Source organism: Glycine soja, chromosome 14, assembly GCF_004193775.1.
Source record: "Glycine soja cultivar W05 chromosome 14, ASM419377v2, whole genome shotgun sequence".
Taxonomy (NCBI): domain Eukaryota; kingdom Viridiplantae; phylum Streptophyta; class Magnoliopsida; order Fabales; family Fabaceae; genus Glycine; species Glycine soja.
The window spans coordinates 5,756,996-5,784,465 of NC_041015.1; the positions used below are offsets into that span (position 1 = coordinate 5,756,996).

Below are 27,470 nucleotides of genomic sequence, written 5' to 3' on the forward strand. Positions count from 1 at the left end.
TTTTAAATGACAGTATATATATATAAGAATAGCATAAATACAAGATTAAGACAGAGTACGGAAGATGAAACATGACGAAAAACAAAGATTTTAGAATAAAATAGTGTTGCTCTTCTTTCAGGTCAGATATGGAGTATAATTTACCCAATAGGCCAATACAATATCTCAAAGCAAAACTTAGTACACGACAAACCTATGTATATAATCCATTATCTTGCTAAGTTTAACTTGTACAAATACGTATTTAAAATACGTTAGCCGGTATGAAAGATTAAAATCTACTAAGTCATAAATTGTGAGAAAAGCAGAAATTATTATAAAAAAAAATACTAAACCCTAATACATAAATACAGTATACTTTCCTTGTTTTTGTTGATTATTATTCGTCTGATGGTCAAATATTACTATGGAAACAAAAAATATATACTGGCCTATTGGGGAATAAAAAACAAGGGATACAAAACTTTTTTCTATTCCCTTTAGATCAGTTTCCAGGGTCATTCCTCTTCACGCGGAGGCTGCTATTTGCAACCCTTTTTCCTCTTCACCCTCAATTTTTTTTCAAATAGTAAATAGAACGAGGTAGCAAACCACCTCCTCCCACTTGATTCTGACCGTTTTGGTTCTTGAAGAGGATTAAGGGAATATGGGCCTACAAATGGCCCCGTTTACTAATATTTCCGGGATTTCAGAATTAGCTTTTTTCTGGCAAGATTTTAGGATTAGCTGACCATGTTTATTAAATTATCTTTTCTTAGGTAAAACTAAAAATGCTACTTGATATAGAGATTTTTTATATGAAAAAAATAAATAACTAAATAATTAATCAACAAAACTCTATTTTCTTTTACTTGTCCCTATATGGTTTCATTACAATTCATTTATACAATTTAACATTTTTCATGCTTATCCCTTTTCATGTTTATCATATTGCCCCAATTTCAAAGGTCACAAAAGGAAAACATGTGCCTCCAATTGGCAGTTCATCGAACATGTCATAATAAATTAACAAACCACAAGTTTCCAAGAGGAGTACCAAAATCTGAGCAGCTGTGTAAACAATATCAATCTCCATCAAAGTTATTGAAAGTTTCCCACTAAAGAGAAAAGTTACTGAACTTCTACTTTAAGTACAACATTTGACTTTAACACAATTGAAATTTGATATATTGCAAATGATCTTCCTATAGTTTGCTTTTACTGTACATTGTGAGGGAAGGGTATGCTTGTGAGTGTAAGTTGGCCAAAGGCCATGCAAAGTGGCGTGACAGTCATGGTTTAGTTCCTCAGAAAAACCTGTTATGGCCAAGTGATGACATAATCCACATTTTTAAACAACTGGAGCTTCATCATCCAACATCTCAACTACAGGAGCGTACTGCAAAGTGAACCAATAAGGTCCATGAACAAACATACCACACAGGCACACACAGACCACAGCAAAGCAACTTAGATAAACTCTTATACTGACCTCATCATTCTCCTCAAAATACATTCCATCAACAGCACTGCTCTGCTGAAACTCCCACCCTAGATTTCTCTCCAACAGCTCCTTAAATTTCCTTGTCTGCAAGGAGAGGAAGATTACAATTTCCACTTCATAAATAAGCAAATAAATTGTAGCTAGCAGCAAATGATGCAAGTCTGCAACCAATTTCATACCAGACAAAATAAAGCATAAGCATAGACAGTGCTCATAGACTTGGCATAATACTCTCAAGTGTAAACCTTATTGCATAATAACCTCACGTTAGTGCATGCGTGTGTGTTGTTTAAGGTGCAAGATCAAAATTAATGCTCCCTACCCTACGTATCAACAAAAGATTTTTTATAAAATCAATTATACATATCACATCAATAAGTTTTCGTTCATAAATGATTTGGAGGACCAACATATCCAGGTATTTTTTTTTTTAAATTCACAAATATATCCCTGCAGAATATTGTATTACTAGTAATGCATTTCAAGCACATTAAGCCCAGGTTAAAGTTACCTTATTCTAATACTTTTTATACCCTTCACTTTCGTGATTTTTTTCCTATTTTTTTAAAATCAATGCCATATTTTGTCTCTGGCAGATTGTGGCTAGAGAGGTAGATATCAATAATAATATTACATTATATGAACACGTAGTTCCATGCTCATACCCATTTTAAAAGATCTCCATCAACAACCGACCCATCAAGCAATGATGAAAAGAAGTCCTGCAATTCCAAAACAGTCAAAAGGAATAAGTTGCACTTGAGCTCAGGAAAGCATATCAAATTTCTACAATGAAAGAAATACTCAAACAGTAATAGCTGAAACAGACAATACTTTGGGCAACTAGTCCACAAGAATCAAAGGCATCAAAATATAACCTGTCTTATAAGGAGGATAACTGAATCATTGAACAAGAAAGGGAAATTTTCTTCTAGCCCCATTTACGTTGATCAAGCCTCCCTTGAAAAGTTGTTTGGAAGTTAGAGTTCCCACAAAAACATCTTTATATTTTATCAATTCTGACATCCTGCGGTAGACTTATAAAGGTAACAAAACACGTCCACTTGTTATTGGCATGCATTAATTGTGTTATTCTGTAAATTGGGATACATATTCCAGTAGGACAGGCAAGTATGCTTGAGTCAGGGGAATTTGATGTGCAGTTAGGAAAGGAAACTTCTTATGAAAATTGTCGGTTTCTGATTTGCCCCTTGGAATGAGTTGCTTATTTAACAGTTTTGGTCCTATGGACACAATAACTACTTAGAGAACACAAAAAGATTAATAAGGATGATAAAGAAAGCGGAGGACAGTGTCAAGTAGAGGGAAACAACGTGAAGCCTAAATGTCTAATATGCTTATCATTATCAATGAAGAACAGCCACATATACGAAGAAATGAACTTCTGACTTCCACTTTCAGAATTTCAAGATCTTAAAATCCATAACTGACCAAAATAGGCACCAATCTAGCTTCTTAAAATTAAGAAAGGTAGGTCACACATCAAATTTGTTCACTGAATATTGAGTTAACATCAGTGGAATACCTTGCAAAGATGGTGCAAAAAGCTATCAGCAGAAATCCAAGAATCGTCCAATAATGCTGATCCTGTTTCACCCATGTGATCTTTCTGTAGTCCGTATTTTAGTTGATTATAGATGACTTTTATGAACTGCGAGAATCCAAAAAGTTTGATGAGGAAAGAAAGCAGCAAGCAAGAGGGAAGGTTACAAGAATTTAGACCGTCATTCAAGTATCAAACAAAAATATCTCAAATATACCGTGAAACTTAAAAGCCATGGTTGCCCAATAAAAAAAAAGCCAATCAAATTAATGTGCAATATGTATCAAGGATATGCACAATATCTTAAATAATAAATTATATATTACAAATAGTTAAGGAAGCAAAATTAGAAAATATAAAATTATCCCAAGTAGTTACCACATTAAACTTCTGGACAAGAATAAAATTGAGATTATTTGCTGCCTATTTTGAATTATTTTGTAGATTTTTTCATTCTGATAAGTGTTGTCTATACATTAAATATCAAAACAAGAGCTGTCTGCTGAACAATTCTCCCTTGTTTCTAGGACTGCACATAGTCTGTTAAACAGAACATATTTTATTTTCCCTGTCTTCCAAGTCCCAAACCCCAAAAGTGTGAAGATGAAAGTTCTGATTTTCCATCATTGAAATGAGTTTGACAAAAAAATATAAGGTGGCACTTGGTTTGAGTGATTATTTTCTGTTTTCATTTTCTGAAAATAATTTTCATTTTCAGATTTTCAAGATTTAGAAAACATGTATCGAGAAGAAAATACTCTAAGGTGTAACCGAGTTTTCATTTCTTCAAAAAATGCTAAAAATGTTGATTTGTTGTTTTCAGTTTTGGGCCTGTTTTTGACAATATTTTCAGAGAAAATATTTTCTAAATTCTAAACAAACATATTTTCACTCTTATTGTCTGTTTTCTTTGAAAATGAAAATAGAAAGCACTTAAACCAAGCGCCACCTAAGATTCAAGATCATTACTCATTTTCTTAATCAAGAATCAGTTGCTTGCAGTTCCTAGACTACATTCAGAAGTCGGAAGAACTACAACAATCAGGGATGAAATTAACAACATTCCAAGTACTAATGCCACTGCTTTGTAACTAAAGGTAACAAAATTAAAAAAATTACATTAATAACGTTTACCTTTGTGAATAGATGAGTTCGTGTGCGGAAAGGCTGCAAAATGGTATACAAAATCATGCAAATATAATTACAAGATATATATTAATGAAATGATACATCATCAAGCTGATTTGAACCTAACCAATCCCACACTAGATATCTTAGCATAATCAATAAGTGTCTTGTATCCATATGCAACATAACCTAGACCCTACCACCATAAAATTTCCTAAGAAAGAAGTCAAAATTGTTCATAGAAAAAAATATTGCAGAAATTCTATAAAATGAATAGAAAATGATTACTCTTATCATATTTATATCTATTTTCTGGCTTGAAGCACAAATCTCAAAAGATGAGGAGCCCTCCAGCAAATGATGCACAGGCAAAATGGTAAAGCCCACAGAATCAAAGTTGGAACAAAGAACTTAACAAACTGACCCACCAAGTTGAAAGACCAAACAAGCATCTAACCAAACACAAATGAAAACACAAGTACTCATTGAATATAGAGAAACAATTGACAGTAAGCACATGTCATAGAATCACTTGACTTAAAGCTTAAGCTGTTTATCAACTAATCAAGAGCCCAAGAATGAGTTTATTAATTTTTAACAAAAATAAAATAAAATTACCGGTTTATATATATCATCTGCACTAAGTCAATTGAATATCTAATTAATGAAAATCATAATGGTAACTCATTTAACTATTGGGATTAATTATATATAGATATCTCATATAGGTTTGAAAGTTGGGTGAAAACATTTTAAAATATTCAATATCAGCAATTCAATACATTTATTTTATGTGGTGGAAAAGCAGACTGATAGAAATGTAATATAAAACCATTCATCTGCCTTCACCCACCAGCTTAGGCTGCTTGGGATGGTTCATGACATCATATCAAAGTCACTATGACCAAGTGGTCTGGAGTTCAAACATTGTGACCCCAATTCTTCTAATAAAAAGTTTAATTTCAGCACTATGTGGGTAGGGATATTATCCACCCTTCAAGTTCAAAGGGGGGCTCTTGTGTGAGGGGGCATGTTAGAGATGCAATATAATTTGCATGTCTTCACCTAACTGCTTTGGGCTTTTGGGATAGTTGGTTTATGAGTCATGACAAAGACAAGTATATGAAAAGAAACCAGAAACTCAAAAGTCAATGTAGAGAGTCTATGAATGCATTATTCAGTCTGGATAAAAGGTAATGCTTACTGCTTCAGTGCAGCCAAACAAAAGGCTAACTAATGACTTCCATTGGAGAAATGCTTCAAGTGATTGCCCCATCTGCGCCATTGCAAAATGTCACATTGGATTGAACAAAATCAACAAGATTTATAAAGAAACTATGTTTTGTCCACAATACCAAAAAGGCAACAAATGCAAATTGCAGTTCTCCAAGAAGCAAGTCTTCAGAACCTCCATAATCTTTTGCCAGTAGAGTTTCTAACAATTGTGTCTGAGATAGCAAACAAAAAAAATATCACAAATCAGCAAACAATAACAGGTAATGATTTTAAGGTTAGAGTATTGATCACAGTAACCTTTTCTCATAATTACTTTTCAGGGACCAACCTTGTCGAGATTCAAAGAAGTAAGTTCCTGCCCACTAATCCCCTTGCATTTCACAACATGTGGAATTGAGGTATAATAACATCCTTTCCTCTGAGACTTGCCAACAGATGTTGCAGAATTACCAACCTTCAGCTGCTTGCCTAGTGCGTCCTCCATTGGCATTTTAGTAGCATTTCTAACTATCTCATTTTCACATTCAACAGTAATTTCACCTCCAATGGGCTCTGCTTATATATTAACAATTTAATACAATATCAAAATATCAATGAAGTGATGAACTGTTTAATACAAAGAACACCTCAGTCAAGCAAATAGCATACCAAGCCGTTCAATGACGCTCTTTGTGATAAAATTAGATAATTGTTTCCAATCTTCATAATGGCTGAGATTGTAAGGTCCAAGTTGTCTGTCAAATTCCAAATTTTTAACAGCTTGACTATATCTTTCTTCCTAAAGGAAAAGGAGAGAAAGCAAATTAAATATATGCCATAAATTAAAAAACATGGTATAAAAGGAAATGAAAGCCGAAAACTTGTTTCCTTGGCCAATAGATGAACCAAAACACAAATTAGCATTTTCTATAACATGCTCGATAAGGGGCTACCCCTATTGGAATATATAAGGGGCTACCCCACATTTTCTATAACATGCTCGATATCAGTGAAGGCAAATCCACAAAAATTATTGTTTCCCAAATACTTTCTGACGATGACCTCATTTGATTAACAGGGTGTAAACTATATCAATCATAACATTTTGCTGCATTATAGACATGTTACGAGTATTATATCTTTATAAAAAATTTAAATGAACACATACCTCTTCCTCAGATAATTTGATTAACCTTTCCTCTTGTTGATCCCATTTACGAACAATTACCTGCATGGCCATGAGACCAAACCACATAATCACTGTGTCACATTTTTCTTATATTTTTTGGCATACAAATTAACCACAAACAAGGTCAAACAGATGAATGTTGATTAACAGATGAAGTGGCCTTCCTAGATTCTCATTGAAATTCTGCTAATGGTTTTTTTTTAAGAGGAGTGTGTCATAAGATTTAAAGAGAAATTGGCATGGTGTGTTGTGTGTTTCTTGGTCTTAATTTCTTTAGTTATTAGGGATTTTATCCTCTAGGTTCTCACATTTCTAACTTTCTCTTAACTGTTAATAATAAAAAAATCATCAGGGAAAAAAAATTCTAATCAATCCATTTTAGATGTCATTTTAGTTATAATTAGGAAGGTTAAAGTGCACTTACACCACAAAATTATTGAAAGACAGGACTGTGGTACGAGTAAGAAAAAAAATTGCACACCTAAAAGGCAATAACTACATGTAATAATTTTAACTTCACCATCATTCAGCAAGGAAATAAAGAGTCACAGGAAAACCTCTAGCTCACTTAACAGGAAATGTTTTAGTCACTTTGCCTTCTTTCTGAGTTACCATCTTCATAAAATTAGTTAGTGGTTGATATTCAAAACTAATTCTTTTCTTAAACCTTTAAGCTTTGGCCATTTTCCATTAGGCCAGTACTGAAACAAAATTGCATGAATCAATTCATTTGAGAATTTATCAAAAAACCATAGCAAAATATCAGTATTATCAAAGATTTCAACAAAATATATTAGAAAGCAAAGCATAAAGGTTACTTAAACCCCATCTCAACCGTGATTCCATAGTCAAATAATAAGTGAGAACTGAACATTAATTATAACATTAAGATATAGAGTCTGTTATGATCTCTAAACTAGAAAAAGATTCAGTCATAGCTCAGTGAACCAAAATTAATGTAGATTTAATTGAATCATTTGAGACACTGAATTTTTTATTTTCATACCTCTGAAGGGCCAGCATCAATAAAAAATCCAATAATTGATGAGAACTCCTTCCCATCCCTGCATAAATAATAAAAGAGAGAGAGAGAGAGAGAGAGAAGAAGAAGAAGAAGAAGAATCAATGCACCAAACAATTTGAAAAATTATGCTACAGGAAAGAAAAATTATTGATTCTAGCAACTGACAGAAAAGGTGAAGTCCTATCTCCTATGCTTAACATTTTTATGGTCAGCATATATAATAATAGAGAGACCATATGCAAGAGATATATTATGAATCCAACTTTATTTCCCACAAAATACACATTGTCACAGTATAATGATAGGCCACCACATATATCCATAGGGGAAGATAGGATTTGGCTGCAATAAGAACTAAACAAAAGAGAAAAACCCTGGATAGTTAGAGAACATGACCAAACCTGCTTGATGAACTATAATACACAAAATGAACGCCTGGAGGAATCATCTTAATACCCTTAAAAGCAGGCCCCACAGAGAACATCTACAAAACCAAACAGAGAAGAAAAACAATGTCGCGTTGCCAATCTGAAACAAAGTTGTAATCATGGTTGGATTTTTCACATCCCACGAACTCCAAGTTTTATTTTCAGATACCATAAAATAAAAATAAAAAAGACAACAACAACAACAACAAGGCAACAACTTGATAATACAAAAAAGGAGAAAGGTTACAGAGGAACATAGCTTACCTGAGTATCGACGGCGACAAGGGTGTACTGAGGAACATCGAGTAAGAGGAGAGTGACACCGTGCTTGACAAGTTCTAACGCTGTTTCGGGATCCATAGATTAGAGGAAAATGAACAATTTCGAGATAGTGCTATGCTGCAAACTGCTTCGCAACTAAGAACAATTGAGAAATGACAACACTCTTCTACTTCAAGAGCGGGGGCGATAATAAAAAATTAAATTAAAAAATATGTATATATTTTTTGGATTTGGATTCACTGCAGTCACACGCAGTTGGATAATCCTAACCCTTGTAATTCATCCTATGGTGCACATTACTTTTTATTCATTTTCCAGTGACAAATTTTTTAAAATAATCAAACTTTAATTTATAAAGTATTGTAAATAAAATTATTTAACTTAATAAACATTATTTAAAAATATTTAAATTTTAATTGTAGAATACAACAAGCGTTTTTCTACCTTGTATATGCATTCACAATAATTAAGTTAAATAATTCTATTGTAGAGGAAAACTTTGTTGTATTTTATTATAATTAGAATGTAAAAAAAATAATTAATTTTTTTATTGTCAGACAATTTATCTATAATACTTTATAATTAAAATTTTGATTTTTTAATTAAGTTATATATATATATATATATATATATATTATGTTTTTAGTCAATATTTTTTTATTTTTTGCCATTAATGTTAATATTACAATATTTATCATTTTATTAATTTCAAATTTACACAATCTAAAAAAACGTACTTAAATAAAGTGAATTATAAAAAATAAATTCAAATAAAAATATATCAAATCCTAATGGATAAATAAAAATACTAACCATATAAATGTAAATCCAGATCCAAAAATCTTTTAAATATAAATATATAATATAATAACTTGTAATAGCTTACTCAACTTTTTGTTATGTATTTTCGTCTATATTCTGGAAATTCATTTTTTTTGTAGAGTGAAAATTCATACTGTGTTCACCCTTTTATCATTAGAAAATGAATAAAATATAATTTGCATCATAGGATGAATTAAAGGGGTAGGATTATCCGACTGCGTGTGACTGTGCCAATTATGTGACTGTAGTCAATCCAAATTTGACTTGATACCACCTGAGGTCTATAGCTCGTTGATACTCAAGATATTCTTTATAAATTTCGATCATTAAAATTAATTATGAAATTCATCTTCCATCAAGATTTAATTACACTTAAAATTTATTCTTCATTCTCAAAAGTTTATTTTATGAAAATGAAACTCAAGTTATTTCTTAAAAATTTAGCATATATTACCAATTTAAGTACACTCATAGAATGTATGTATACATGAAGGGTATATAGTAAATCCTGAAGGCTTGAATAGTACAATTGGATTTTTTCAAAGTTTTAATTCATTTTTTTAAGTTCTTATATCCTGAAGGATAAATAGTAAATACCGAAGGCTTACGATTTTTTTACACATACATTGAGTTCAATTTTCATACTTTATTATTTTTAAAATATGTATATTTATCATATAAACTAATTAAACATTGCTTAAAAATATTTTTAAATAATTATTATAAAAATTAACAATTTTATCAATCATACATAATTTATAATTTAAAAATATGTATTTCCATTTTCTTACACTTAATCATACTTCAAATTAGCTTCATGTATGACGGATTAATCTCTATAGCGTGGAAAAATAATCTTCCAATATTAAATTAGTAAGATACACAATAAGTTGTTTGTTCCATGGGTGATTTCTTTAAGAAATGTCTCATATAATTTCGTGGATGAAAAAAATATTGATTAAAGAAAAAATCTCAATAAAAATGATGATCAATCAAGTTCCCATGACAGAAATTAATTGTAAGTACAATTGATGAATATCTTATATAAATGTTATAATGATCCAAAAATTAGAAAGATGCAGCTCTTCTTATTCTTCCTTTCTTTTTGTTAAAACAATTGTATTTATTTATAATTTTTTGAACTATTTTAATAAAAATTGTAAAATAAAGAGGCATTTAAAAAATATATTTAAATTTATAAAATAATATATAAAATTTTTATAAATTATTTTTCAACGTAATCACTTATTCTAATATTTCCCTCCTCAATCCCAAATTTAGCTTTTTCTACATAAGAAGCATTGGTTGGTAGAAGTGGCAAATGAATCTTTCAAGTTATGGAGTGGGCTAAATAAAGTATAAACATAGGTTAAGTTGAGTCAACTCAAAATTATTAACAGAATAGTCTCCTCCAAAAAAAGTTAAGCACTGCAATTTTATTTATTTACCTTTGTTGTGGTATTGACATTTTTTTCCCCTTTTCTCTAAGAAAGAAAACATAGATAATTTAATTCAAAATAAGAATTTCAATACAGCTAACCACATAATAAAAAAATATAATAACTAGCATATAATTTTGATGTTCTTGTAAGAAAATGAACAACACTGTTAGCTTGTCGTCATATAAAACCTTTTAGATATGATGTATTGCTAAAGTGGTATTGACATTTTCATATACACCTTTGGCTATTAGTTTAAAATATTTTGATCTAATGCCACAAAAGCTTTGGATTCTCTGTCTGTTTATGGTACATAAGCCCCCTACACGTACCACATTTTATCTCCATACCTTTTAATTTTAAACATTGCGTGGACTGTGTTGTGACTCTCTTGTGGTATTTTCTACCATAGAAGGGCTAGTCACGATCAACAAAAGTGATATATCGTACATGTCCAATACCAAAATAAACTAGTACATTCTTCATTTTAAAAAAACAAATTAATTACTTGTTTTGTTTAATATTGAAGAACTAATTTTAAATCTTAAGTTGATTTTAGATTACAACAAATTTGATTAACTTTTACGTTGAATTAAAATTTTATCTCTATCTTGATTTTATAATAAAAATATCGTCATATAAATCAGTTAACATTCATCTAAACACAACTTTAATGGAACATTTTATGATTCAGATTCATCAATGATAATATGAGAGCCAATATTTGGCTTCAATTTCGAATCGACTCTCAAATCTCAATCAAGAGCCACAAGCTAGGCGAATCCTATCAATTTTTAACGCAACAATTAATTAATAGATGTTACTAACCAGTGTCAGTTAAAAAATTTAAAGAAAAAAATATTTATTGCCTAAATTATAAAAGTATAAAAAATTTTATAAACAACAAAATTTCTTGTCTTCTAATAAAATTATTTATACTTTATCCTATTTAACTAATACTATCATTAGTTAACATTTTTCTTAATTAATTAATTACTCCTTGTATAAAATGATAAAGCATCATTTCAAAACTCAAAACTTACACCTTTCTCGTGTTGGAGCGTCATTGATGGCTGGAGAAACAGGCGACCTAACTTTAAAAAACAAGAAAATTCAAAATTCAAAATTGAAAAAGAAGCATGATAGTAGTCTTAATTACTATCAAAATCAAATATTAAAAACAATAATGTAATTAGGAGAGGGGAGAGAAAAAGAAGGGGGTGATTGGTAATTTGAATAAAAAGGATTGAGGTAGTAAACAAAAAAAGGTGGAATTAATTTGGTTCACCTGATTCTGCTGCCAATCACATTCACATGCAAATGCAATGTATGTATGTATATTTATTGTTGGCCACCTATTTTGCCGGCCCCGGTCCGGTTCTCTCATACGGCGTCGTTTTCGGGTGTGCGACTATTGTCTCTTCTCTTCCCTTCGTCGGTTACCATAATTCTCTCTCTCTTTCTTCTTCTCCCTCTTCTTCACACTGAGTTGACTGAGTCTTCGTAACTCGCTCTCTACTCTCTCTGCTACTCATCGCATTCTCTGCATTTCTCCTCCGATCACATTTTCTCTCTCTTCGTTTGGTAATCTCTCTCTCTACTCTCCACTGTAATTGTAGTGATCCGTTAGCGCAATTCAGATTACTGTATCGTTTTGTTTCTCCGTTTTCGAATCGAATGTTGTGGTGTTAGGGTTTAGGATTGAAATGCGAGTGTCTGTGAATGGATATTCGGGGAGTGTAGTGCGGGTGATAACCAGATCTTGCTGTTTTGTTTTGTTTTTCCTTTTTTGCTTGGATTTTTTTTGGGGTGATTTGGCTGCCCGGCTTCAATTTCGCATTGAATCTGTTGGTTTATGGATTTTATCTGCGCTGTTTGTTCTTATTTTGGTTCTGCTTTGATCTCCTTAGTATTGCAATGTTTATCTGTCTTGACGCTCGTGAATCATGTATAATGCTTCGAATTGTGCTTTCTCGTTTCGTGTCTAGAGAGTTGTGTGTGGTGATTTTTAGTGTATTTGGATGTCATGTTTGAAGTGGAAATTCAGTTCTAAGATTGGAATTGGTTTTGGAAATTCGATTTATTATTATTATTTTTCGAATGAATGAGATTGAGAACAAGAAAGAAGAGAATGTTGAATTTCCAAAATTAGGGGAGGGCTGGAAAATTAGGAGGGAATCAGAATGAGAACTAATCATGTTTGTTCTATGGACTAATAGAGTGTATGCTTGTTTAGGGGGAAGGGGATGTTATGGCACTGCACCATATTTTCATGACTGTGTCTTTGTTGTTAAGTTCAGATCTTGACTTAAGAGTGTGCTTTGGATCTTAAATTTATTCTTTACATTGAACTTGTTTTCAGAAGAAATTGGATGGTGTTTTGAGCAGCTCTTATTGTTGAGTTTCATTGGATGTTTTCATTTTGATCTCAGACTATAGCTGACAAGGATGTCGGAGAAAGCTCTTAGGGATCTCAATACAATTCTTGGTACTGAAAGGAAGAATGAGGACTCCAGTAAGGCATGTTTATCCAAGCCTTCTGTTGATAATGCTGATGAAAATATTGAAGAATGGCAAAAGAAAAAGAACAGTTCCTCCTTGGTTTCTCCAGCTGTTAATGGAAATCAGGCTGTGACTGCTAATTCCAGTGCAGAGGTTGTAAATGCAGAAGTAGAATATATTGAATCTGAGAACTTGAATGATGTAGACGATGCTGATACTTGTCTCAAGGTATTTTCTTATCCACTTTTTGGGTTGAGGGACTTGCAGGGTTTGAAAGTTGATAACCATTAAAACTGGTCTAGCTTAAATGTGGGTGTTTTATTTTTTTTAGTTATTTACCTTTGGTTGTTAGCCTTTTAGAAAAATGCAACACTTGTATTATGTGAAAATAGTTATTTGTTTTTGCTACAGACTCTCTTGGCTGGACTTGACTCAAAGGATTGGGTCCTGGTTTGTGACACACTGAATAACGTACGTCGATTGTCTATATTTCATAAGGAAGCAATGCTTGATGTGCTGTAAGTATCAAACTCTATCTTTTTTTGGTTTTCTGATTGAAAGATGGTTTTTAAAATCAAAATAGCATTGATTAATACATTATGGATTTTATTTGGATTTATTAAATTATTCATATGTTATCTGGTAAATAGGGGGGATGTGATCACATCTATTGCAAAGTCCCTGAAAAGTCCTAGAAGTGCTGTTTGCAAAACTGCCATTATGACATCTGCAGACATTTTCAGTGCATATAATGATCGTATACTAGATTCATTGGACCCTCTCGTAAGTTAACTTTGTCATGTGTACTAATAAATTTCCTCACATAAGCAGTATGAAATCTCAAACTACGCTTGATAGTTTTATTCGCAAATTAACATTTATTTGGTCAATGCAGCTAGTACAACTTCTTCTCAAGGCTTCACAAGACAAACGCTTTGTATGTGAGGCAGCTGAAAAAGCCTTGATAGCAATGACTACTTGGATTTCCCCTATTTCTTTATTGCCAAAATTGCAACCATGCCTTAAGAATAAGAATCCTCGTATCCGTGCAAAGGCATCAATGTGCTTTTCTCGAAGTGTTTCACGACTGGTATGAGTACATTTATGATTTTTGCCTATATTGATGACTATTAAGACATGCTCATATTGATTACTTTTGTCATGAAGTGATTTTCTCTTGAGCAAAATAAAAATAAACGTAAATAAAAACTTTAGGAAGCAGATTAATGATGCAGCATAAGAACCTTCCTCGCTGATGACTTTGAAATTCCAAAAATGTCTGCCTTATTATGGACATCTGGTTGAATTTTGAATGGGTTCTGTTTCACTCTGAAATTTGTTCAACAAATCTTCCTATGTCTATGATTTGTGGAATGGTTTATCATGAACCCTATAAATCATATTTTTTTGTTGATATATGGCCAAACATAGCATCATCAAATAGAAGGATATTTTTTTTGCTAATGAGAAATACGCCTTAATTGATAATATATATGGCATGCCCTAAAAGATTTTCTTTGATTATTAGGTAAATGTTTTATGTTTCTGGGTTAATGCCAATCTGCTTGACCTGCTAGTAACAATGACCTTGTTTCTATTTTAAGTCAACCATGCAATGCTCTGAAACTGTTGGTAAAACAATCAATATATATGTATTAGTCTGTCTCTCTTTCTCTAGAATCTTTTCTTTGATTCTTGTTATCAATAGATCCATCCTTCAACAAAATTATTGAAGGGTGGGGTTTTTTTTAAAAAGATATCTAAGTTTACTACGCTGCATTATCTTAATTGGAATTTGGTTGAACTAGTAAGGGTCATGATTCATGAATATGGGCAGCCTACTTTTGCAACTGGATGCGGAGCATTAACATTTACTGATTTGTATCCTTGAACAGGGGGAAGAAGGCATAAAGACATATGGGATTGACAAATTGATCCAAGTAGCTGCATCTCAGTTGAGTGACCAGCTCCCTGAGTCCAGGGAAGCAGCCCGAACTCTACTTCTTGAGCTTCAAAATGTGTATGAGAAATCTTCTCATGATCTCATGCCAGCTACTCCTGTCAATAGTGATCATAATAATGTCAATGGTGATTCTGTGAATGAGGATTCAGAGGTGAGATCTTGGGAAAGCTTCTGTCAGTCAAAGCTTTCTCCACTAAGTGCTCAAGCTGTACTTCGTGTGACCAGTATCGCTCGGGAGGGTCTTGTTTCATAACACGCACATTTTTACTTCACTTAGCGGACTTCATCGTTTCCTGGTTTGCTTATCATTTTCTTCTGTAAATACAGTTCGACAATTGAGCCCAAGATTTATAATGTGTATTCTATTATTTTCCCCCTATTTGTGGTTACCTACATTACTTTTGATTAATACTACTACTAGATAAATGGACCGTGCATCGCACTGGAAAAATTATGAGTATAATCTTTGGTCTTGTAACTGTATTTGGATGATTATGGTTACACTAAGTCCATTTTTAATGAAAAATAGTAAATTTCAAATTACTAATTTAAATGTTCTTTGTTTTTAATTTTTTAAAATTTAAATAAAGCATTTGTAAAAAAAATTAAATAATTAAAATTACTAAATTTATATTTAATTATTTAACCTCAATTATTTCCAATTTCAGTAAAGTATTTGACATTTTAAAAAAAATTACTTTATTTTAATGTGACTTATTTTGTGTAATTAACTATTTTGAAAATTCAACTTATTGAAGATAGTACGTGGAGCTTCAAAAAGTTATCTTTAACCATTATGAATGAATATAATTACCTTTTACATATAAAAAATTAATAGTAACAAAATGCATAAAAAACGTAAACAATGACCAACCAAAAAAGAACCCATCTTAATCCACTTTTTTACATAAGAAAAATAATAAAAGCCACTTTAATATACACTATTTAATACAATAACTTATGTTTTTAATTCTTTAAATTTGAGTGATTTTGTTTTTTTTTTCCCCTCCATTTGAAGTTATTTTTTTTAATCCTTCTATAAAGTTACTTTAATATGCACTATTTTGTTTTTTAATCCTTCTATCTTATGACAACTTTAAACTGTCTGAATTTGATTTTTTATTTAAAGTATATTTTTTGTGATTAAACCACTAGAATTAAGTCAATAAAAAAAATTAAAATAGTTTTAAAAAAGTTAATGACTTTTTTTTATTAACTTGATTGTAATAATTTAAAATAATAAATCAATTTTTGGCTATCGAAAGTCAGCACAAATTAAGAATTTGTTAGTTTTCATTTGACTCAGTGTTGAGAGGGATTAAAAAGAGTATTATAAAATTTTAAAGACTAAAAAATAAATAGTTTAAATTTTAAGAGATTAATATATTTAACTCTAAAACAATTAACCGTTTATATTGTTAAGTTTTTTTTAAGTACGAGATATTTAAAGTAAAAAATGCTTATGAAAACCTACATTAATCTAACTTTAAAAAAAGAAAAATTGAATTCACAATCTAGTCCTGGTAAATATGAGGATGAGACATTAGGTTGACTAAATCCTTGAAAGTCAAATAGCTGAGATGTAAAGTGAAAAGGCTTTGACTCATTGACTCCGTGTCCAGCAATCAATCTCACATCCATCGCCAATGAAGCGGAAGAAATGATCGGAACTGGAAGAGCAAACCCTCCTCTCCAAATACTCCGAGCTCCGCCGTTCAGGAATCCTCGCCAAGCTCAAAACGCGCGAGAAGAAGTTCAAGCCGGTGGCGGAGCACGTGAACGCGCTGCACCACCTCCGCGACCCAGCCTCGTTCCCCTTCAAGTGGTCGTGGCGCGACGTCTCGATAAAGGTGCAGAACATGCGCCACCAGTACCTCGGCGTCAAGCAGAAGATCCGCCTCTCCCTTCACCACTTCAATTGGAAGGACGGTAACAATCATTGGGAGAATTTTCTTAAATACAAAGAAGTCTTGGGCGATGTGCAATTGTTGGAATCCCCAAAACCTATCACCACCGCCAAATTAGGGTTTGATGTTGATTCTGATGATGATGATGAGGGGGAGGAGGAGGAGGAGGAAGAAGAAGAAAAAGATGACGACGGTGGTGATGAAGAGGAGGATGTGTTGAAGGTGAGGAGGTTGGGTTCGGTGGTGGAGCTGAGGGAGGCGGTGGTGAAGCGCGAGGAGAGGCAGCGGGAGAGGGAGTTCCGCCGGAAGAAGGTGGAGGCGGAGCGGGAGAGGAAGAGGAGAGAGGCGGAGTTTCGGCGGGAGAGGCGGAGGGAGTGGTTGGAGGATCGGGAGATGGAGCTGGAGGAGCGGCAGTTGAGGTGGGTCAGGAGGGAGCTGGAGAAGAGGCTTAGGTTGGAGAGGGAGCTTGACGTGGAGCGGCGGTGGCGAAAGCGTGTGGAGGAGAAGATGGAAGAGGAGGAGATGGAATGGAGGCAGAGGATGGTGGCAATGCAGGTCGAGCACGAGAAACAGATGATGCAGATGCACGTCGAGGCCTCCCAGAATCAAATGCAGGTTCTGGGGATCATGGCTAGATTCCTTTGCCAGTTCTTCGGGTCCGGAACCGATGGATTGAATAATGGATTGGGGACATTGCCTCCTCAGGTTTTGCATCATGGAGGTGGATTGGGTAATGTAAAACCCGATGCCAATTCGCCTTCCGAATTTATATAGTTCAGGTGATCTTCTCAACAGATGATAATTGAAAACATGGAATATGCAATTACCTGTCCTGTGCAATTGTATCATATTATTTTGGAAGGGAATGCAAAACTTTGGGGAGGGGATTGTTTGATGTGTTTCTAAGATTTAAGAATACTGTTGGATTGGATCTTTTGCTTGCAGAGATGTAAAGATTAACTTTTAGTACTTGTGATTTGAAAAGAGAAGTAATTGTTTTAAGATTTCAAAGATTTATTTAGCTGCTTCAGCTGCTGAATGTGTTGGTTATTGTCTAGGTGGATTATTCTCGGTGATTATTAGGGGTATTTAGACTTTGTGTTGCTTCTGTATGTTGAAGCATGCCCAAGATATGTTAGAAAGGGATAAAATAATGAGCATATTGACCAAAATAGAAAGGCCCGAGTAATTCAAAATCTGGTGAGTAATAATTAAGATGTGAGTGCAGAAGTATAAATATATGTCTTTCTGAATTTCACTAGAATGCCACTATTGACAGTTCACTGGTCGTATTAGGTTCATTTTTTGGGTGGATGAGTGCCGGGGTCTCTAATGGCCGTTAATTCCATCCAAACTCCAAACATTGTAGGAAAATTGATTCTTTTCTTCTTCTTCAATAGCTGTTGTTTGACAATAGTACAATATACACTTCAATTGGTTCAATATTTGTATTTGTATTCACAATTTTAAGTTTTGTGAGAATATTAGCATATAAAGGGTAGATTTGATCCTTTCTTTCATAAAAAGTGGCTACAGCTTATAGGTTCTATGACAAATATTAAATTGTTGAGTCTGCAAGGAATGGAGTTTAATTTGCTTGTTTGTGCTGCTGTAATACTTTACCATTATAAATTTTGAAATTCTAAGATATCAAAATAAGCATTTTTTAGATATTGTTGATAATGTTTTTTGCTTTCAAGCTTATGTTTGAACAGTTTCTTTCATGTTACTTGTTACTGATGTGTCTCTGATTCTTTTCCTAGAAGTTTGTTGTTGATATTACCAAGGTGCTCTGGTATAAGTAAACTGGTGTTTCTCTGCCCAAAACTATTGCGAGATTCACTTTGATGCTTAATGGTTTTAAAATTATTTCTTATATTGACTAATATTAAATTGTCGGGTTAGTGTTACAAATAGAGTTTAACTTGCTTGTTTGTGCTGGATTGAAATACTTTATCATTAATTCATCATGAATTTTGAAATATTTTTCCTACATATCAAAATGATCATTTCTTAGATATTCTTGTTGATAAAAGATAGTGTTTTTTACATCCGACCATATGCTTTATTCATTTGTCTTGGGTCTTGGGTGTTTGTCTTTGAACTTTGATTAAGCTTCTATAACTGTTGGGTTAGTGGTTTGATTTCTATGTTTGGCTTGTTCTTTTGATCTTTGTGTTACTATTCTTGTTTTTACTCCCATAAGATCTGAACTTTGATTTTAGCTTCTATAACTGTTGGGTTAGTGGTTTGATTTTCCTATTTTTTTTCTAATATTCAGCTGAAAGTATAGCATTTGTACGTGTTCAGCTATGAACCATATTTACCGTTTATGGCAATAACAATGAAACAAGGAGTTTGCTACGTAAAATATGACCCTTTTGCTAAATGCACTTTCATTTTAGAATTTATTGAGAGTAGCTTGAAATACTCACAAAAGTTATGTATCTAGTAAGTTGTGTTTGTAAGTTGTGCACACTTGGACGTAGGATGACAGAGATAACAATTTAATTGTGAAATTTAGAATTGTTTCACTATTGTTTCTAGCAAAACAAACTAGAGTAGTCAATAGCTGTGCTTTTGCGGAGTTGGAGTTGCAGAGAGGAGCGGCGGGCGCCACTCCTGTACCTTGCGTTGCAAGCAGCCAGCTTCTGCAGTGGAATGCGTTATTTAGGTTTAGGGAAGAAGTCGACTCAAATGTTGTCATTTTGCAGCCTTGGGTAGTATTTTTTTAAATAAAAATTATAAGGGTTGTCTTTTGTTACCTTACAAGTAAAAACACTAAGTATTTTACTTAACCTTCTATAAACCAAACGAAACTGCCCTCTCTCAGTCCAAGCTCCGCACCTTCTTCCGACCTTCAACAGCCCTTCCTTCTACAACCTTTTGTTCTTTTTCTTCCAACATTCTTGTTTTTTTGGAGCTTTTAAGCCATCCTCTCAACCCTTTTAATGTTTTGTACTGAATTTGCAAATGGCTCTAGCCTTTAAGGCTTACAGGCTTAAACTTTTTTTTTATATTTGATTTCCTTAATTGTTTATTGTTTTGAATAGGCAAACAATGACTACTTTCTTTCTATTTTGGACATGATGATATGTTGTTATGCAACTTTTGTCGGGAACTGTTATGAATTATGAACTCTGAATGTGTTTAACTTTAGGTATTTTCTTTATTTTACAGTATATATATATATACACTTAGGGATCCAAATAGCAGTCATTCCGCCACCTATTTTGCTATATGCTATTAACTACTATGGAACAAGCTCACTTATTATCAGATTCTCCTTTTCCTCCAATTTTGGGATAAATCTTTATAAAACCTGTCATATGAAATCACGGACTGACTAGAGGGGGGCGTGCAAGGGGCCCTCTCCTCCCTCTCTCTTAGAACTTTTCATATATATTTTTTTAGTTAGTTAGTATAAAATTGTGATGAAATTGATTGTGTATATTATTATTATAATAGTTAAGGTTAATTAGTTAGTGTAAAATTGTGTAGAACTAGTTGTGTACTGTAGTGATTAAAAAAATGAATTTCAATTTTATGTGTAAAAATAGTAAATATTTTAAAAAAATATTATTTATTTGAAGTTAAACATTTAAATAATTTTAAAGGAAGAAAAAAAGGTTTATTTTCGCTAAATTTGTAGGATGTTGAATGACTTGTACAAATTTTAAAGGAAGAAAAAAAGGTTAATTTATGATGTTGAATGCTCTTGGAACATAAATGTTGAATGACTTGAATCCCGAAAGCTGACCGGTTGAGTATGATGTGATTCGTGTGATTCTCTCAACAATCAACATTGGATGCGCATGACTCTTCACCAACCACAAACCAGACAAGTAATTTTGATATCTAATCTGAATGTACTTTAGACAGAGTAAAGCAAGACCGTTAGATGTTATATTGCGTCTAACCTACCAGTCTAAATAAATGTTGTTCGGTAGCTCATAGCTTCGAACAAAAAATTGAAGGGGCAAAGCTTTTTTTTTACCAAGGGCCAAGCTAATTAAGGTTATAATATATATAGATTAAATTAATATCACTACTTACGGGTGATTTTAAACCTTTGATGATATTTTTAAAATATTAATTATGTTCTCTATTAACTGTGTTTTTTTGTTGAGGAGGAAGAGCCCAAAAATTGAATTTTATGATGATAAAATATTTTTTTTTCTATTTTCTCAAAATTTTCTTTTCTTTTTTGACTTTTATACCTTTATCTCCTACTGAATTAAAAAAACTAAAAAAATTATTTGTTAAGTTTTTTTTGGAAAATAATATTGCAAGAAACATTAGTTTTATTTATATAAACAAAATATGTATGAGAATGCATAAAAAATAAATTTTTTCTATGAATTTTCAATAAACTTTAAGGAAATAATTATATTTTTTATATCAAAATTGTACCCAAAAATTGTAAGAAAATCAGAAAATTAATGGCAGAAATTTGCATGAAAGTTCTGCAAGAAAAATTTCACAAGTTCAAGTCGTACTAATAATAATAATAATAATAATAATAATAATAATAATAATAATGATAATAATAATATAGTTCAATAACAAATTAAATTTTTCTACATTTTTTATGACTTAAAATTATTAGGAATATAAAAATAAATAACTTTAAATTAAAAATATTATAAAGATATTATAAGTTTCTATCACGAATATAAATAGTTGCTAAGAGATGTATATAATTTTTTTTCTTAAAAACTTTGGGGCCCTCATTTTTGATCTAAACAAAAGGAGGTCAAAATCTAACTTAATCGTACATAGTTAACTTATAAATGAAAACTCTCAAAGGTTTATAAGGTTTATTTAAGTCATATATTTGTTTGATGTGGGACTAAACCATCCTTTGAAACAAATTTTTTTTAGCCAACATCATCTATTCATGATCCTAACTAACATAGATAAAATAGACTAACAATATATCGATTTGGACTATTTATTCACTTATATTTAATTCTTATCCATTTCCATTTGTCTTATCCATATCCATATTGTCTTGTACGTTATGTGATTAAATCCTAGGAAGGGTAGCTATTGACTAGACAAGAATATGTCGATGAACTAATTAGTGTATGTTAGGGAATCAACCTTGTGTGCGTGTTTCCGAACTAAGTTCTTACTTAATTTCTTCCGTAAACGTGACAACCAAACTATTGTTGCTTCTCTTTTTAACGGGATGCAAATGCAATGATTATACAAACATAACCTTAGAGGTTCTATTTATGAATGTAGGGCACACCATGATGCTGTTACTCAAGAGTTAGTTATAACTATAAGTGAGGTGAGTTATTTCACTAAGAAGGACTTGGAGTCTTATGTTATATAATTGGATATCTCTCCTCTTTCCCATGATGTTGTTTTTCTCTCTTCCCCTCTTCCTTGAGCATGTTAGAGACTACTTATGTATCCTTCCCATTATGTTTTAGTTTTCTATTTTTTTCCCAAAACAATTGATGTTTTAGAATTTTAAAAGTGTATTAGTTAATAGTATTAAAATATTTTGTTATGTATTAATTGTATACTTTTAATAACTGATTGATGTTATCTATGTTAGAGACTTGTCAAATTAATGTGGATTCAATCAATTAACTATTTAGAATAGATTCTTTAAATTATTAAATACATCAATTAACTATGGAGATTATTAATTTAATTATAACACTTGATCATAGAATGCCGTGATGGGTTGGACAGTCACTTATAATGCTCCTTGAGCAATCTCTAGCTACTTCTAATGTGACTAAAAAAATTGTTTCCATTCAAATATTTTTATTAACAATATGGCATAAACCCTAGCAATCAATCAGAATGTAATTATTCTAAAATTATTGGTTGTTGCGCTATGTCCTGAGAAAAGTCAAACAAAGATGGATCCTTTTCCGTGACCAACGAGTACAAAATTTGTCTTTATGTGATTATATATATATATATCGATCACAATCAAGCAGCTACCATGCTTAGATATATTTCTCGCCAATTGTGTAATGACATATATAAACAACAAAGTGCAGATGCGACTCGTAGTTGAGGCTGGTAATATACCGAGTTAGGTATAGGTCGATGATTGTACGAAGTATAATTGACATACGTGAATGCTGTAATTGGTCTTATAGTTTGGTTACTGTATGTGAGGACGGAGGTCAGAATTAAACAACTTTGTTTTGGCGAAGGACCTGATATGAGACACCGTGTGGGGGACATCAGGATCTTCACGAATTACTTTCTCGGCTATTTATGTGGCTAATATAGATGTGGTGATGTTTAGGGTCGGTCGAGGGGATTTATTTAGAGTTATTTTTATTTTTAGAGAAATTACATTTATAATTTTTTGACTACTATCTATATATATAATAAAGCGATAAACAAGAAGAAAGAAAGAAAGAAAACACAATAAAATGAATGTTTTTTTTATCATACTGCAATTAAGACTTTTAGCTTGTCGGCAAGTTTTCAACGTATTTTCATAAGCTATATTTGATTATTTTAGGCTAGTTAGTTATTTATGACATCCAACAATAAACTTACAGCATTCATACTGCTGTTTGGAAGGTGTGGTTCAGGATAGGTGGCAAACAATGTGGGTAGTTTTGACATGGCGTATATGACACCATAGGAACAGGTTGATTTTCTCCAATGAAGAATTCGATGGTCAGAAAGTAAAGTGATGGAGGAGGCGATTTACTTTTGTTGGTTGTGGCTGAAAAACATGGAAAAGGATTTTGAAATACCTTATCACTTATGGACCAACAATACTAAAGTTGGACTTTTGTGCGGAGGGAGGATATATAAGATCTTTTGTGGGTGGGATTTATCATGCTCTTCATCACAGTGTTTTGGTAATCTAATTGTTATATATATATATATATAACAAGTGTGGGTATGAGGTGGATTGAGTACTATATATAACACTTATTCTTGCATTCATCTCATTAAAATTAGGCAAAGCCCATTGCAAATGAGTGAATATTTACTCTACTTATTTAGGGATATTTTTATAGTTAAGCATGGGTACAATTGCCAATTTGCCATCCCTAGTACATGCAAACGCTAGTACATCCATTTTTCTTCTAAAATTTGAAGTATCATGCGTTACTTTCTCCAAATAAAAGCCATACCATACTTGACTCTAGACACCATGCTTTTCGTATAGAAAATTGGAAATTCAACCCAATAAACACCATCTCTATAGTGCGCAAATTAATGTATGACACCTGACAATGACATTTACTTAACGCCTAACGGTAAGCAATGGATTGCTAAGAACACCTAAATGCATGCCCTTAATATTATCCTATCACCAAAAAATTAAAAAAAAAAAAATACAAACAAAAGAGTCATCACCAACAACAATACAGCAAAACCACCAGTCCAAGTCAAAATATATCCCACCCTTCATCCTCACTCCTTTACAAGTATATATCTTACCTTTCCTCTGCATTTTGTCAGGGCTTCTACTCTCTTTTCCCCTCTCTCTCTCCAGATACATTTCTAGCCTTTCGTTTGCCTCAAACATGCACCCACACGAGCACACCCAGCAGGTACAAAAGGTGGAGTTCACAACAAAAAAGAAAACAATGAGAAAACCTTGTTGTGACAAGGAAAGCATAAATAAAGGTGCTTGGTCCAAGCAAGAAGACCAAAAGCTCATTGACTACATCCGAGTTCATGGTGAAGGCTGTTGGCGTTCCATTCCCAAAGCTGCTGGTTAGTTAATGAATTCATATCATTAATAGAGAGCTGTTATAGTATCTAAAGAGGTTTTTATACAATTGCTTTTTTTTATTAGTTAAATGAATTTACTAAAAGAGTTGATTGATTCAGCAGAGGGCATGAATTATATTGTAAATATTTGTTTTTTATTTTTATAATAAAAAATTAAATGAATTTGGACATTTTTTTATCCGGAAAAATTAAAAATAATCTTAGGAGATTTACAATAACTCTAACCTAGACACCTTGCTTAAATGAATTTGGACATACTAAAGAAGAAAGAGTTTCATTAAATGGAAATTTGTTCTACTATTATTAGTTAAAAAAATAATACTAGCTAGTACCAAAACCCTTAAATAAATTTCTTGCTATACCATAGAATTTCTTAGAGTACCATTAATAACCATACGTCATTCCACATATAGGGCTGCATCGTTGCGGCAAAAGCTGTAGGCTGAGATGGTTAAACTACTTACGACCAGACATCAAACGTGGAATCTTTGCTGAAGATGAGGAAGACCTCATCATCAAACTCCATGCCCTCCTTGGTAACAGGTATCTTCATTAGCCATCTATCAACTACCTATTACTTCCTCTTAACACATATATAGACAAAAGTAATTAGTTTTACACAGATTAAAAAATTTAGTTAAAATTATTTAATTTTTTTAATCTTAAGTAAAAAATAAGATTATTTTTAAAATATTTTTCATTGAAACTTGATATTATAAATAAAATAAGAATCCTTAAAAATAAAATTATACTTAAATAAAGAATATTTTAAAAATGATATCAGAGTAAAATTAGTTAGATTTTAAGTTCGGATATAAAATAACTTTTCTTACTTATATATGAGTCTTGAGGGCCTATTAGTTGAAAAAATTGAAATAGAAATTTTTTCTTAACAAATATTATTATATCCGAAATTCGGAATTCACAATTTATTCATTAAGTAATTAAAAATTATTATATTTAGCAAGGGTCTTTAATGCTTCATAATTAATATTCTTAAATCTCTTATTAGAAAGACCTTATATTTGTTTTGTCGACCATTATCTAAGAGAAATGAATGGAGAATTAAAAATAAAATAATTTTACTATAAAACACAATATTTAATTTTATAAATACATTCTTATCATGATTTATAATAAAAACTAATTTCATTTTTTAAAAAAACTACTATATGTAACATGTATATTTTAACCATATTGTTATATTATCAGAGCATCTTTTGGTAATGAATTCAAGTTAATTGGATGCATATATATGTAAATATAGGTGGTCACTAATTGCTGGAAGGTTGCCTGGGAGGACAGACAATGAGGTGAAGAACTATTGGAATTCTCACATCCGAAGAAAACTAATAAAGATGGGAATTGATCCAAATAACCATAAGCCACACCAAAGCTTCCCTCGTTCTCATGCTTCAACTGAGGGTGCATCAACATCTGAGTCCATGAACAAAGTCCCTTTCTTCAAATCCAGTGGTGTAGCTGCCAGTGATCATAGGATTTCGTTCACAAAAGAAGAAACAGCAATTATTTCATCTTCATCACCCCCTTTGAATCTTGATCTTACAATTGCTTTACCTTCGCCTATGCTTCGTGCTGCGGAAGAATAAAAGCCTATACATTAAAATTCTGAGTCCGCCAAGACATGGGGCATGGATGTATAGATCTAGATCTCAACTGTTAGTTCGTACTTGTTGGCAAGACTGTTACCAGTATTGCATGTTTGTTACAAATTAATTTTGAAGAAATAATCATTTTTTAAAGCACTTCAAGAAAAAAGTTTTTTTTTTATTATCTCTTTAAAATAAGTTGAATTAAGTTCACAAAATGTACTGAAATGTTTCTTCCAAGATCTTGAGGAGAGATGCATGGATGAGAAGGAGAGCCCAGGGAGGATATTTAACATGAGTTATTTCATGTAATGGCAAACTATGAAGCCCCCATACTTCAAAATCCAACAAGTATCCGCGGTGTCGTACCCGTGTGGGACACCTATACCTCCGAATACATATTGGACAACTTGAGTCACTTTTTTAATTTTTTTAATAATTTTATTGCTTTAACTTTAGTTAGAATTTTTAAAATGAAAGGTCCAAAAATAAATAAAACACAACTCTTTATCTCTTCTCAAAACATATATATATATATATATATATAACACGTCCTTTTTCTTCTTCGATCTTGACAACTCTTTTTCGATAATTTTTTATGTTTTTCTGATCTATGAAACATCGACATCGACATCGACACAAACACTGGACATGATATAGACACGTAGACATATGTAATATCCAAAATATAGAACGTGATACGGGTGTTGTGTCGGTGTAGACACTGACACGGACGCGTATCGGACACCAAACACGATAAGAAACTGGAGTATCCGTGTTTCATAGCTTTCGACGAGGCAGTTTGTTTTGTGGCAAGTGTGACTAGTAGATCTCTCTCTCTCCACACAATGCACAAACCATAATTTTATTGAATAAATTTATTTTATCACTCATCAATTGGGTTTGTTAAAACGGAATCTGCATATTGGAGTGTTTTAACAACACACAAGATCATTTGCATAATTGCGTTTTAACATCAACACTATTGTCTTTTATTTGCATATTCATATATGATATTTTTTTATAAACTTTTATTAACATATTCAGGACGTATTGTATTTTTAAATTTTTTTTTAAAATGTTGCATTCTCGTATCCATGTCGTGTCTTACCTGTGTGGTATCACGTATCTTCATGGCAAGTGCTTAATTTCTGTGTACATATAATGATGACCT

The 27,470-nt window shown here is 32.1% G+C and overlaps 3 protein-coding genes across 8 annotated transcripts; 2 read left to right on the plus strand and 1 right to left on the minus strand.

Annotated features, from left to right (window-relative positions):
• Positions 1–947: 947 nt before the first annotated feature.
• Positions 948–8,508, minus strand: LOC114385348 (protein AAR2 homolog). 5 transcript variants are annotated; one of them, XM_028345389.1, is made up of 13 exons: positions 8,296–8,506; positions 8,005–8,087; positions 7,586–7,643; positions 6,559–6,618; positions 6,060–6,189; positions 5,740–5,963; positions 5,531–5,623; positions 5,380–5,451; positions 4,182–4,214; positions 3,030–3,155; positions 2,149–2,205; positions 1,472–1,567; positions 948–1,378 (listed from the first exon to the last, which is right to left on the minus strand). In XM_028345389.1, the coding sequence occupies exons 1-13, from the start codon at positions 8,389–8,391 to the stop codon at positions 1,331–1,333; spliced, it is 1,176 nt and encodes a 391-aa protein (XP_028201190.1). In that variant the 5' UTR covers positions 8,392–8,506; the 3' UTR covers positions 948–1,330. The 5 variants fall into 5 exon arrangements, 4 of the variants coding, with proteins under 4 accessions (XP_028201190.1, XP_028201191.1, XP_028201192.1 ...); XM_028345390.1 differs by having other exon boundaries at positions 8,005–8,131; positions 8,296–8,445; XR_003660860.1 differs by lacking the exon at positions 948–1,378 and adding an exon at positions 2,362–2,443 and having other exon boundaries at positions 1,498–1,567; positions 8,296–8,508.
• Positions 8,509–11,859: 3,351 nt separating this feature from the next.
• On the plus strand, positions 11,860–15,540 carry LOC114385276. Of its 2 annotated transcripts, none has more exons than XM_028345292.1 (6): positions 11,860–12,158; positions 12,937–13,304; positions 13,488–13,594; positions 13,727–13,859; positions 13,972–14,166; positions 14,972–15,540. In XM_028345292.1, exons 2-6 carry the CDS (start codon positions 13,023–13,025, stop codon positions 15,290–15,292), a joined length of 1,038 nt encoding a protein of 345 aa, XP_028201093.1. In that variant the 5' UTR covers positions 11,860–12,158; positions 12,937–13,022; the 3' UTR covers positions 15,293–15,540. The 2 variants fall into 2 exon arrangements, with proteins under 2 accessions (XP_028201093.1, XP_028201092.1); XM_028345291.1 differs by having other exon boundaries at positions 11,862–12,158; positions 13,007–13,304.
• An 8,650-nt stretch (positions 15,541–24,190) lies between these two features.
• Positions 24,191–26,477, plus strand: LOC114384639 (myb-related protein 308-like). Its single transcript, XM_028344348.1, has 3 exons — positions 24,191–24,668; positions 25,100–25,229; positions 25,954–26,477. The coding sequence occupies exons 1-3, from the start codon at positions 24,239–24,241 to the stop codon at positions 26,294–26,296; spliced, it is 903 nt and encodes a 300-aa protein (XP_028200149.1). The 5' UTR covers positions 24,191–24,238; the 3' UTR covers positions 26,297–26,477.
• Positions 26,478–27,470: the final 993 nt, after the last annotated feature.